The sequence below is a fragment of the Strigops habroptila genome, chromosome 15, assembly GCF_004027225.2.
Source record: "Strigops habroptila isolate Jane chromosome 15, bStrHab1.2.pri, whole genome shotgun sequence".
NCBI lineage: Eukaryota > Metazoa > Chordata > Aves > Psittaciformes > Psittacidae > Strigops > Strigops habroptila.
The window spans coordinates 6,513,549-6,526,710 of NC_044291.2; the positions used below are offsets into that span (position 1 = coordinate 6,513,549).

Sequence of the window (13,162 nt, forward strand, 5' to 3'; positions counted from 1 at the left end):
CTTGCACAGCAATTTGCAATGCAAAGCAAGCTACTTTTACCAAGAAGAGAAATTCAGAATCAAAGGGGGAAAAAGCAGGGTTGGGATGGGTTGATTTGCTTAGATACAGTTTTCTACAGAGCAGAGTTTCAAGTCAGGCGTGAAAGCCATATAGCACAGGGTCTGAAATAGAGTGTGAGAACTCAGGCAAGGACGGGGGGCGGAAGATAGGATTTCATCCAAAAAAAGCCCCAGTCCCTTTCAGGGGTGAAACCTCCTGCTCCCTCCCCATGTGCCTGCAAAATGCAATCCAGCCACCACCAGCCAGGTTCAGAGCTCTCCAGCTCTGCGCTGTGAGAATGATGTGGCATGCGGGGCCCTACAACACAAGTATTAAAATCCCATCAAGGGGTAGGCAAGTGGTAGCCATATGCTAAAGCACTCAAGTGAAGAATAACCAGGGGAAGGAGGACAGCCAGGAAGCAAGTGTGCAAGCAGCTTCTTACCTGGTGGATAAGCTAGCAAAGTCTCCTCCATCTAGCAGCCTGATTTTGCAGAACAGAACCCCATTGACGAAGGGGACAGCAGTCAGCTCTTCTAGAGTGAAACTTGTCTGAAACTTGAATTTCTTCTTTTTCATCAGGAAAGCCATGGGCAAATTCAGTGTGGCAAGCCCAGGAATCCCAAACAAGACCAGGGAGGAGCGGCTCAAAACACACACAGACAAGCAGAGAATAGGGCACTCGTGCCGGGAACGCAAGCAGGGAGTAAATTCCAGTTCAGTTACAACGACGGCCCAGCTTCAAACACACAATTCTCTTCTCTTTGGTGGTCGGATCTGGCTGTGGGATCATCGCCACGGCAGGCTTCAGGTGAGGAGGAAGAGGTCAGATTAAATCTCTGCAACATCTCCAAGGGAAAAGGGAAGGAAAGAAGTCGCTCTCAGCTCCAGACCAGCAGGAGCTGTCCCAGTTAGAGGCTGCAGTGCTCTGTCTTCAGCACAACCCCTCCAGAGAGCATCTCTTGTGAGAAGTCATCTTGAGTCTCCGAAGAAGCCTTAAGTCTGTGGGCAGCACATTCAGAGAGCTTCCAGTTTCTATCTCCTCCTCTTGTGCAACTCCTTGGTACAGGTCTTCGGGTCAGCCTTTGGGAGGGAAATGAGTAAATTAGTCCCAGCCAGTCTCGGGCTCCTCCTCCTCCTCTAAAACCTGTTTGGATGGGTAATATTCAGTCCAGACTCATACCATCCTTAAGAGGTATGGCCCCAATTAGCCTGGCCCCAACATCCTCTTCCCCCTTTTTGCCTAGAGCAAGCTTCGCTGTTGTCATCCCCTTGTAATTTCTGTTTTGCACAGCAGCTAATAAAAATCTGCTCTATTTTCACCCATCATCTTGAGAAGCAGTTTACACAGCGAGATCGGTCTTAGAAGATTAAGCAAAAGCTATCTCAAGGAACACAAAAATCTGTTTCTTTTCTGTATTTCCAGCCAGCCCCCAGTGTCAGACCTGTATCTTAGAGCTGGAGAAAGCAGCACAGAGAGGGGAAAAAAGCAGCAGTCTGCTCCAGATTACACAGCATAACAACCAAATCAGGTCATCTGGCTGTCCAATAGACAGGCCCACCGAGCCTGCTGCCTTCCCTCAGCACCAAGCTGTGCCCTGAAAGGTCAGTTTTGGGGTTGGAGATGGGCATTTCATCACACATTTACACAACACCTAAAAGCCAGGGAGGCAAGAGCTGAACAGCATCCAAAGGGATGAGGTTATGAACACCAGGCAGTAAACAGTCCTTGCCAATATGAAGAATTAATGACTGCAAACCAAGGCAGGCAAAGCTCCTGCTGCCTGCAGGGGTGTGTGGGGGGTTAAACCCCCTCTCCTGCTCGGGCAGCAGATTGGTGACTGCTCTGCACCACCATGAGCCGTTCTGGCCCCCTGTGCCCCTGCACTGAGCTGCTGCTGGGTCTCAGCCTGCCCTCCAGCCACCCAGACTGTGCACTGAGCTGTGCAAAGGTCTCAGCCCTCCTCTGGGCTCCACAGACCACACACCAGACTGCAGAGCGGCTGCAGCCCGCCCCCTGGCACCCCCAGACCATGCGCTGAGCTGTGGTCAGGTCTCAGTGGGCTTTCTGAGCCATGCACTGAATGGTGGCCAGGTCTCAGCCTGCCTCCCAGCCCTGCGCACCACGGAGCGAGCTGCACCCAGGTCTCAGCCCCCAGCCCAGCCCCAGGAGCCATACGCTGAGCCATGGCCAGCCCTGAGCCCACGAACCATGCACTGAGCTGCTGCCAGGTCTCAGCCCCGCTCCCAGCCCATGCACCGAGCTGCTGCCAGGTCTCAGCTCCTCTCCCGCTCCCCAATCACGAGCTGCCCTACCGGAGGTCTTATCCCGCTTCCCGGCCCCTTCCACCGACCTGCGGCCCGATCCCGGCCCGGTGCCTGCCCGGCCCCGCTCCTGCCCTCTCCTCTCCCGGCCGCCGCCGCCGCTGCTCCCCGCCACAGCCGCCTCTGCTAGCGCTACGCCAACTGCGGCCGCTACGCCAACACCGCAGAGCACCCCAAAGCAACGCAACGCCACCAGCACGCTTCGAGAATACCAACCCGACGCTACGTAACCCCGCCCTCCATCCCCGAGGAGGGAGAAGGGGAACACGAGAGCGGCGCCGTCCCATTGGACCAGCAGCAAGGAGGCGGGACGAGCGCAGCGACGCTTTGATTGGCTGCTCAGGAACAGAGCGCGGTGATTGGAGACGGCTGCTGTCGGTTGGGATAAGCCCCGCCTCCCGGCTGAGGGGGCGGGCGGGAAGAAGGGGTCGCTGCGGCGGGCGTGGGGTCTCCTCAGCGGGCGGGCGGAGGGAGCGCGGCTGCGGGCGGGGCGTTCTCGGGCTTCCCGCCGCCCCACCACGTCCCGTACCCCCGGGCGGGCACTGCGGTGTGCGGGGCTGGCTGAGGGGAGGGCAGGCATCGGCCCCTGGGCTGAGGGGATGGGAGAGGCGGCTCTGACCCGTGTCCTCCCTCAGCGCCTGCAGGTACCACAGAGCGGGCAGTGGGTCAGGCTGAGCGGGAGGGAGGCACCGCAGGGGCAGGGTGTCCCCCTCGGTGTGTGAGATGTGGCAACCAAACACATCTCCTCCTCAGCATGGCTCCCTGTTGGTACGTGGTGCTGCTGCTGCTGCTGGGATCCCTGCTCAGGCAGGATTCCAGCGTTTAAGGGCATCGGAACAAAATGTCTCTCCTCATCCCGGAGGAGTTTGTAATCATCGGCGTGATTTGCCTGGTTTGAAAGTTAGGGATGTGCCTGAGAGTGTCGGTGGCGGAGAAGTTGAGGCTCGTATGGGAGGGACTTTTCCCAGGGCTGGTTTGCTGGTGTCTGGCAAAGCTTGGATGGAAGCCTGGGAATCCTCCCTCTCTTTGCCAGGCTTTGATGCCCAGACTCTTTGCCTTTAATCTCTGGCATCTATGCAGGCAAAATCAGAGCTATCAAATAATTCTACCACAGTGTGAGCCTTTAAAAACAGTAAAAGTCTGCTGGGAAAAGTACAGGGCTAGATAACGTGGATAAAGGTTAAAAACTGGATTCAGCCAAATGCTTTAGTATGATTCTTGCTTACCAGGTTAAGCAGATACACAGGCTTTGGGCTAGGAACACAGTTCATGTTGGTGAAGGTATCAAAGTCCTCCCATACAACAGGGTTTGTGGAAACTGCTTTAAAGGGAGGGCCTGAATCATTAAATCCATTGATATCTGGAGACATTGCTGGAGAGGAGCTGGGGTTTTGTTGCTTTCTGTTTCTCAGTTTATTGGGAAAGAGCGCAGCCTGCTAAATATTTAATATCTGCCAAGCTGGGATGCTGAAAGCTGGAAGCATCTGAAGAATCCAGCCTGGTCCCTCACACATCCTGAGCACACTCTGACACACGTGTCCATCTTTCACTTCCATCACTAGGAAAAGGACAAATGATCCCTGTGTTTGTGGTGTGGGAGGAGGCTGTGTGTTATCTGGGATGATTCACTCTGATAAATCACCTCCTCGGAGGCCTGCTCTTGTTTATAGCAACAGCCCCAAATGCTAAAGTTGAGAGAGATCTTAATCTGTGCTGTTCTCATGCATATTTACTCGGCAGTTTTATCAGAAACATCTCAAGCAAACCTCAGTGTTTTTATGATTAATTGACTAATGGGACTGATGGTAAAAATAAAGGCATTTGGAGAGATGCCCAGTGAGCTGCTGAGCAGTGTGTAATATAGCAACCGGAGCCGGAGTCTCAGGGGTATGGATATTTTCCTAACAAACGCAGTCTCATGACTTAGAGATTAAATCTTTACGAGTTTGAAATTCACCCTGTTGATTTTTTTTTTTCTCTGTTTATGCTGCAGGATGGTTCCTGGGAAAATCCACAGTGTTTTAAAGGGACAGTGCTCCTCATCCCAGAGCAGGTGAGTTACTCTGAGCCCCGTGGCGCAGGGTATCCCCATCCATCCACCATCCCACTGGCTTTATATTACTTTCCAATCCATCCACTAAGGAGCTGTGTGTGTATGTGAACAGGGCACTGACACATTGATTCTCTTTACCCCAGGCTCAAATGCTGTTGATTTCTCCTCTACAACCTCAGCCTCGCTGTTCCCACCTCACCTCTGCTCCATGAACCTCAGCTCCATGCTCTCCCTGACCTTTTCCCGATGCTGCTCCCCAGTGTCGCCACCACTTCCTCAATTTTTGCTGGCTCAGGGCATGGTTTTATCAGTCTGAGATAGTTTTATCAGTCTGGGCTCTGCAGTTAAGCCTGAGCCTCACCTCTGCTGTCGCTGGAGAGGTGTGTTACACCAGCCAGGGGCTGGGATCTCTCTGCTCTGCTCACCTTGGGGCTGCGAGTGAGCAGGACCAGAGGTGTTTTTCTTGCCTCCTCTCTTGGAGGATTGAGATAAAGCAGCAGGGGTAGAAATAAGGCAAGATAATTCAGAAGGGACAAAACACAGTGAAGTGAGATGGATTCTCTAATGCGTTTGGTGAGCCATCAAATCCTCTCTCTTATCCCAGGGGAATCCCAGATAACGCGAGCAAATCATCAAGCCCTGCAAACTCCATCATCAGCATCTTCCTCTGGAAAACATCATCACGTTAATCCATTTGTCCTGGCAGCCAAACGATGGAAGTTTGAAAACTAAATGACACACGTTTGCTGCAACAGCATCAACACAATAATGGCTCTCCTCCATTACACCTGTAACCTGGCTGTAATGGCTTTAATGAGCTTGCAGCCTCGTCATCCAAAAAGGAAAGATTATCACACGTTGCTTTGTGCTATAAAGTGTCCTTTGTGCTGCTGGTGGCCGGGTACCTGCAGTCACCCACTGCACAGGGTGCCCACGGTGAGTGGGTGCCTATCCCAAAGCTGGGGAGGTCTCAAAATAGGGGAGGACACCGCAGTGGGGTGAGCCCCACAGGCTGCTGGAAACCCTGTGAGGGGAACAGGGACCTGTCCCCATTACACAGGATTATCCTACAGTGGGGAGTTACTCCAACCGTGTGTCTTCTCAGCTTAACTTAATAACAGGCTGCGAGCTCTGCTTTGATGTGCTCGGGTTTTTCACTTGTTCCATATTTCACTGAACTCATCATCACAAACACATCACAAACACAAACAAAGGATCTGTTTCCCTTTCAGTGCCAGGCCGGGTTTCCTGTTGGACTGGCAAAGGACACACCTGCACGGTGGGTTTCTGCTGGGATGGGGGATCCTGTTATCCACCGACACAAAGGGAGCACAGGAATCTGGAGCTGGTGGATTCCTTTCCCCAAACATGTGGCCAGACCTGTAAATCCAGCTGCCTGCCTTTTTCTGTCTACTGGTTTCCATGTCTGCTCCAGGATGCCCTGGGAATGCACAGCAGGACTCTCCGCTTCTTTCTGGGAAGCCTGTGGGTAGAACTGGAGCTGGTTTCCCCCTTCCAAAATCTGCCTCAAGGCTTCTTGTGTTTATCAAACATCATCCCGTGTCTGTATCCTGGGTATTGCCTTCAGTGCTCTGCTGGCCATGGGCTCTCCCACTGCTTCTGTGCTTCTGGCTGCGCCCCACAAGTGCCGCTGTTACCCCAAACACGGCAGGAACAACTGTTAGTTGTGGTTCCCACTTGACAAGGCAACCTCTAATTTGGGATCCCAGCAATAGAATAACAGAAACTTCCTGCTGGGGCTGGGCCTCTGCCATGGGTTAATCACCTCGCAGGGCCGGGACCCAAGGGCCTGTGAAAACTCAAAGAGGGGAGGTTGAGATGAGCTCTGAGGCAGAAGCTCTTCCCTGTGAGGGTGCTGAGGCACTGGCACAGGGTGCCCAGAGAAGCTGTGGCTGCCCCATCCCTGGCAGTTTTCAAGGCCAGGTTGGACACAGGGGCTTGGAGCAACCTGCTCTAGTGGAAGGATCGCTGCCCATGGCAGGGGGTTGGAACTGGATGAGCTTTAAGGTCCCTTCCAACACAAACCACTCTGTGACTCTAATATTAAACACTTCAATTTTCCTACTTAACAGACCGCACGTGCTGACAGTACCTGCTGGCAAGAACCTCTTAGATGGCAACAGGAAAAAGACAGAAAACCCCAGAAGAATGCTTTGCCAAAACAGGCTTGATGAACTTTAAAGACACGCTGGAGGAGGTGGAGGTAATTTGGGTGTGCATTAGGTGATTTCATTCTGTCCCTCGGCAGGGATCTGCACCAGGACTGCGATGTAGCTATGGCAGCACACTGCATTTGTGGGATACTGATGTGTTTGTGTGTGGTTTTCTTAAAGAATAATGTTAAAACCTGTCCCTTTGCTTCTAATTAAAGAATTAATGTGGTTTTTTATCTTGTGCCTGCCCGTTCAGTTCTGCAATGAATTCATCTCAGAGACACGAGCTCTCCACATCTCAGTGTCCTCTGCCTGTGTTTTCAGAAGCAGAAGGACCTGGTTTGTGTTCCCAGGCATAGAATCCCAGCCTGGTTTGTGTTGGAAGGGGACTTTAAGCTCATCCAGTTCCAACCCCCTGCCACGGGCAGGGACACCTGCCACTAGAGCAGGTTTCCAGGGGTACTGGTGTTCCCCATCACTGGGTTGAACTTCTTCCTCCCCAAGCTCTCAGTCCTGAAGAGATTCAGCAGTGAGAGGAAGAAGCAGGACCACAAAAGGTCTGGAGGACCAGGGTCATTTCATCCTCACATTTTAGTGGCTCTGTATTAAAAACACACAGGCAAGGGGTAGGCCCAGGGTGCTCCTTAGTGAGTAAGGTTAATTCACCTCATACTCTGCATCTGTCAGCTTGTCCCAGTCAGGATTTACACACGTTTCTGCGGGTTTTTAAGCTCTTAATCTTTGTGAGTCTCTCCAGGACACATTTCTCTCCTACCCTGAGGTGGAATCACCTTAATTCTCTTACTCATAGACTGACCTACAGTCTTCCCCCAAACTGCAGTTGCTCATCATTCCTGGTTTTGTTAAACACTCGGTTATTTCTTTTTCCAGGAGCTCTGGTCAGTGCTTTAATAGAGAAAATTAAAACCATTCCAAACTGAGCAGGGCTTAATTGCAACAAGATCATATACTAAAGTGCTGCAGAGCTCTGCTGCAGCTCCGGAGCCGCTGAGGTGGCCTTGCCCCGTTGCACAGTGCCATCTCCTGGAGAGCCGTGCCTGAGCTGCACACAGCTCGGACAGACCTGCTCCTGCAGCAGCAAGTGGTGCTGCCTCTCATTGCCACAGGGATTCTCCCTGACCCACCAAGAGCCTCTTCCTCACCGAACCTCTCTTCCTCCAGCAGGTACAAAGGAAGCTGCTCATTGCCTGGCTGCTTGCTCTCACCTCCAGGGTACCCTGTCACAGAGCATCCCTGCTCTGGATGCCAAGCACGAACCTCTAGGTACCAAAAGAACAGTAGGGGAGCACAAATGAACATCTTTAGATGTTGTTCTTTAGCTTTTGTTCCACTTGGGCACCAGTTCCCAGTTGTACATGCTGCGTTCACCCTGTACTTGTTCCTCCTGGTTGTAACTTTAAGAGACACTTTTCTCCTTCCCCAAATTTGATGAGCTGGTAATGAGCAACAACCAAGCCCCTCATCACACTGCTCACCCTGTATTTAAACCGTTGCTACATCTTTTTAATGAGACAAAAACGTGTATGAGGAACTCGTGCCCGAATGCTGCTGCCTTGACTAAGCTCTATTTTTAACCTGAAAAGACAAGGAAAACGGGTGGTTCCAAGAGCAACATGTTGAGTCCCATGAAACACAGCTTAAGTGCTTAGTCACTGGAAAAAATGCACTCTGCAATTGAAAGCCAAAGGCTGGTGCTTCGTGCATCATTTTAGGCTATGGTGGCATCTTCTGAGCAGTTGGTTCAGAAACCTGCGCCACTGAATAACCAGTGCTCCGAGGTAAGGCTTAAAAGCTGCTGTTTGTAAAGGCCATAATTAGGTAAATACAAGGCCATAAAGTTCACAAAGGAGAGAAAAACCTACCCTGACCCGTGGCTGTTCACAGCTTTGGCCTTTTCTCTGGGTTGCAAACCTCACAAACTCCTTTTTGCCAATGAAGTGAAGCAGCCCCTTTACCAAAAATGTATTTCTTTTAATGAAAATTCCTATCTGGAAAGGAGGAATCATGACACAAATGAGGTAAATCAACACAGGTAACAGCAGGTTTCACTTGAAAAATAAACTTCAACTGAGCAATGGATTTGATTCCACAAAGTCTGAGAGGAAGAGCCTGGTGTTACTTGCGGGGCTGGCTCAGTGGGATGTCAGTGCCAAAGGGTCTTCAGGGGCTAAACGCTTCCACTGCTCTGTCCTGTCCTGCCCCACCAGACTGCAGACAAGAGGAGATGAGGAAAGGCAGCAGCTCTAACCAGGGGCCCCCCAGCAGCATCCCCTCATAAAAGGCTGTGTAAAGGTTTGATCTGATTGTGCAAATTCACTCCCTTGCTCAGCTCTCAGCCCTAAAAGAGACTTAACAGCAAGCAAATACCAGCTCTGAAGAAGTTCCGTTTCAAAGTGAATATCTGGCAAGCAACAAGCTCATTAAATGTGACACACTTTTCAAGTGAGAAGAGTTATGCTTCCTTCTTTTTCCTTTTTCTTGGAAGTTTGCTTCCATGCCTGGACAAGCAGAGCTTTTAATCTCAGAAGTTGATGAAGTTACTGTAAGTTTGCAAGAATCACATTGACCATCCTGTGAAATGAAGCTTTCTCATTGAGGACCTCTCAAAGTGGCTGCTAAGATGTTTTACCCTGTGTCACAGTAAGGAAATAGTGAAGTGAGCCTCAGCCCATGCCACTGCAGCAACTAACAAAGAGCTGCACTTGCTTCCAGCTCCCAAAAAGTACAGAACAACCTTCACCACCAGCAGCAGAACCAAGTGATGTTCCAAAATTCACGCAATTCAATCAGTGGCTGACAAACTCCCAAAGGCTGGGGATTCCTGCGAGGCTTAGGCTCTGCAATCCAGGGCCACTTTGATGGATCAAGGCATTATGGAGGTGACAAACTATGCAGACGAGACAGAGATGGAGCTTTACCTGTTACACCCACCCGAGAGAAACTCATCCTTGTGCATTAAGTAAGCTGAGACAGGTAGGAATTGCTCCAACACGTATCCCAGGGCAGCATCTGGTATCCAAGCCATGACATTTTCATCCCATCTGCCAAGTATGTAATGAAATTTCAAGCCCACGTGCAGATAGAACATGAGGTGAATGTACTATTTGACTCTCATTTGTATCCTCAAGGGATGCAGGTGGGATTTAAACCACGTGTAGGCTTGGCACTGCTCTGCATGGGCTGGATGTCACTGCAAGAGCAGTAGCCATAACTCTCAGTGCAGAGAGAAGGCTGCACCACAGCTGGTACCACGTTTCCACCAAGTGCTTTCAGCACGAGACACAAACTCACTCACCACCATGCACTGCTGCTGATGACAACTGTGCCTTGGCAGCTGCAATGCTGTGATACCACCAGACTCTCCATGTTAGAAATCAGTTAAAGGCTACAGATCTTGAGAGGGAGAGGGAAAAGCAAAGGTGTCACACTTAGGAGAGGGTTTTTTCAAACAGAAATTAAAAAATAACTGGTTTTTTTAAATAATAACTCTATTGTTTGAGGAACTAAAGCAACCAATGGTAAGGTCCTGGTTTATTACACATCCTGCTATGGCTCTCTGAGGAGTCTCAAAAGGCAGATTAGCATAAGATTAGCAGAGAAAGCTGTTCAGGCTCAGACTCCAAGGCAAGCTGTGTCACACTGACACCCCCTGGGTCCTCCAGCAGCACGAGCAGGTTCTTCCCAAGGCAGATGTCCCATAGAACAGTTTAGGTTGGGAAAGACCTGTTACAATCATTGAGTCTGGTGCTGCCAAGTCCCTCATGAAACCACCTCCCTAAGTGCCACATCACCACGTCTTGGTGTCTCCACCACTTCCCTGGGCGGCCTGTTCCAATGCTGGACAAACCTTTCCTTGAAGAGATGTTTTTTTCCCTCAATAACCCATCCAAACCTCCCCTCCCATCACTGTTTCCTTCACTGGATCATGCCATCTTGCTGCCCCGTCTGGCTGGGGTCAGTGGCGACCGCTGGGCTGGGTGTATTGCTCTGCAAAAATCGACGGAAGTCCTTAATCATGGGGCGGAGGACCTGGATGAGGGCGCTCAGCGCTGCCTGCGTTCCCTCCATGGCTTGTGCCTGTCGCTCCTGGGCGCACGCCTGCACCTCCTGCGAGCGCCGAATCATCTGAAGCAAGTCATTCTGCTGCTCCAAGTGCTGGGCGATCTCCTTCACGTGCAAGTTGGTCACTCGCTGCTCCTGCAAGAGCTTGGCTGAGTTCAGAGCGATTCGGCTCTTCAGCTCCTGGGGTTTTGCAGTCACCTCGTGCTGATGCGCCATCATCTCCAAGGGTGCCTCTGCGGTGACCGTGGTGGGGGCTTCTGTCGTGCAGTACTCCACCACGCCATCCTCCAGGCTGTGGTAGGTTGTCTCTGCAGGAACTGAGAACAAAGGACAGAAAGGGGGTGAGAGGGAGCTGCAGAGACGGGGATTTTTATCTATGGGGCTATTCAATGGCTATCACAGGAATACTGCCTGCTCGGTGAGATAACATACAACGGGCAGCAATGCACAAAATGACCTATTTAAGTCTGCTCCACCCTCATTCAAGCTTCCTCCTAGACTGCACGGTCCAAAGGAACGGGCCAGGCCTTATCTGTCTAGACAAAATCATTTCTCAACCTCCAGTTCAAACAAGCTTTCCCAGCAGCATTCACCAACTGACGTCAGGGCAAAGACAAGACCCCGAGCAACACTTGTGAGAACAGGGCATACTGGGAAATCAGCCCTGGAGATGATTCTCCTCTTGGTTTTGTCCCCAGAAAGGGGGACCAAAGATCTGCAAGGTGCAAAGGGTATTTAGAACCATAGAATGGTTTGGGTTGGAAAGGACCTTAAGATCATCCAGTTCCAACCCCCTGCCATGGGCAGGGACCCCTTCCACTAGAGCAGGTTGCTCCAAGCCCCTGTGTCCAACCTGGCCTTGAACACTGCCAGGGATGGGGCAGCCACAGCTTCTCTGGGCACCCTGTGCCAGTGCCTCAGCACCCTCACAGGGAAGAACTTCTTCCTCAGATCTAACCTGAACTTCCTCTGTTTCAGTTTGAACCCATCACCCTTGTCCATCGCTACAGCCCCTAATGCAGATCCCTGCCCAGCACCCTTGTAGCCCCCTTCACACACTGGAAGGCTGCTACGTTTGCTTCCCTTGTCCTTATGGCCGAGCTCAGCTATCAAAGCTGACTATGTGTATCCTGCAGCCATCCCCTACAGCACAAGGACACACTGGGAACGGCATTTCCCTCACAGAGGGGTTTCTTTTTGCTGCGGCTTTCCCCATACGGGGCTCAGGCGGGGTATCAAGGCCCCCTATGAGACCTTCCAACTGAGACCAGAGCATCTTCAGGCGGCGCAGCACTCACTCTGGGTCAGCGTGACGGTGGTGGCTGAGGCGGTGATGGGTATCTCGCTCCCGTCACCCGCGCTGCAGTCCCCACTCGGCAAACTGATGATGGTGGCTTCTCCCAACAGGTTACAGATGCGCTGCTGCATGGGGGTCAGGATAACCGGGGCGGACGCGGCGCCCGTGGGATCCTCGCTTTCCGTCCCGTTGCCGTTGCTGCCGTTCTGACCGTCGCTTCCCCCTTCCATGGCAGCTCGGACTTGGGCGACTTTCCGCCTCACTTCGGTCTTGAGGTCGGACCATTTCTTCTTGACTTCGGGCAGCTCGCGGTGGCACGTGGCCACGGCGTTGACGCGCCGCAGGATGTCGTGCCAGGCGGCAGCCTTGGCGGCCAGCGGGACGCCCGCGTTGAAGTGGTTGATGAGGAGGTGCTTGCCCCGCTCCAGCTCCTCCACGATGATCTCCACCTCCCGCTCCGAGAAGTTCATCTTCCGCTTCTTGGCTGGGGGCGCCGGGGGGGACGCCATGGCCATAAGGGGGGGGCACTGAATAAGGGGGTTATGGGGGGGGATACCCCCAGGATAACGGGGGGGGGACACACCCCCCCGTCTGCTCACCCCCGGGGGCAACAGGGGGGGGCCCCGAGGTGTCCGCCCCCCCCCGCCCCGTCCCTTGGCACCGCCAGCGATACGCAAATTGCGTACCGCAGCCACCCAGCGAACCCCGCTCAACGGCCTCCACCCTGCGACACTGGCGTAATGGCTTCCAGAATCAGCCCCCTTTCCTGCCTCGCCTGATTGGACAGACGGCCTGTCCGTCAAGCGGAGAGCCCGCCTCCCGCCGGTAATGCCGCGCTGTCATTGGCCAGCCGCGCTGCAGGTCGGGGCGGGGCCAAGGGGTGGCCCTGCCTCGCCGCTTGGCTCAGGGCACTGGGCCTGCGTGAGGGCCATGAGGGGCTGGGCCCGCCCCTGCTTTTCCCCGCTGTGATTCCATTGGCTGCTTCACCCGTCCATCAACACAGAGCGCCCCTTCCTTTCGACGCTACTGGCTACATGCCGCGTCCGTCAAGCTCAAACCGACTCCGGGCTCTCCATCTGATTGGATTAAACGAGGAGGGTGTTTAACCAATGAGAGTTTAGCTCAGCGCTCTTGTACCTCCCCCTGCCGGTGTTTCCTTTCCGATTGGTGGAAAGCGAAAGCTTTCCTCT

General features: G+C 52.7%; 2 protein-coding genes across 3 annotated transcripts in view; both read right to left on the reverse strand.

Moving 5' to 3' along the window:
- The window catches only part of FAM102A (family with sequence similarity 102 member A), a 37,777-nt gene extending 35,186 nt beyond the window's left edge, over positions 1–2,591 (reverse strand). Inside the window, exons 1-2 of one of the 2 annotated variants that reach the window (XM_030507461.1) lie at positions 2,395–2,591; positions 486–1,123 (exon numbers count right to left, since the gene is read on the reverse strand). In XM_030507461.1, coding sequence (XP_030363321.1) covers positions 486–631 — 146 coding nt within the window. In that variant the 5' untranslated portion in view covers positions 632–1,123; positions 2,395–2,591. Of the gene's footprint in view, positions 1–485; positions 1,469–2,394 lie in introns of those variants that run through there. The other variant, XM_030507462.1, reaches the window with a different exon arrangement.
- Positions 2,592–10,068: 7,477 nt separating this feature from the next.
- Positions 10,069–12,728, reverse strand: NAIF1 (nuclear apoptosis inducing factor 1). The gene is made up of 2 exons (XM_030507466.1): positions 11,974–12,728; positions 10,069–10,992 (listed from the first exon to the last, which is right to left on the reverse strand). The coding sequence occupies exons 1-2, from the start codon at positions 12,485–12,487 to the stop codon at positions 10,529–10,531; spliced, it is 978 nt and encodes a 325-aa protein (XP_030363326.1). The 5' UTR covers positions 12,488–12,728; the 3' UTR covers positions 10,069–10,528.
- Between the last annotated feature and the right edge of the window lie 434 nt (positions 12,729–13,162).

Excerpts from the sequence above, each read along its gene's own strand:
- NAIF1 (XM_030507466.1), bottom strand. The coding sequence starts at position 12,487 with ATGGCCATGGCGTCCCCCCCGGCGCCCCCAGCCAAGAAGCGGAAGATG. Across the intron at positions 10,993-11,973 it reads CACCGTCACGCTGACCCAGA|TTCCTGCAGAGACAACCTAC; the intron begins GTGAGTGCTGCG and ends CTTTGTTCTCAG.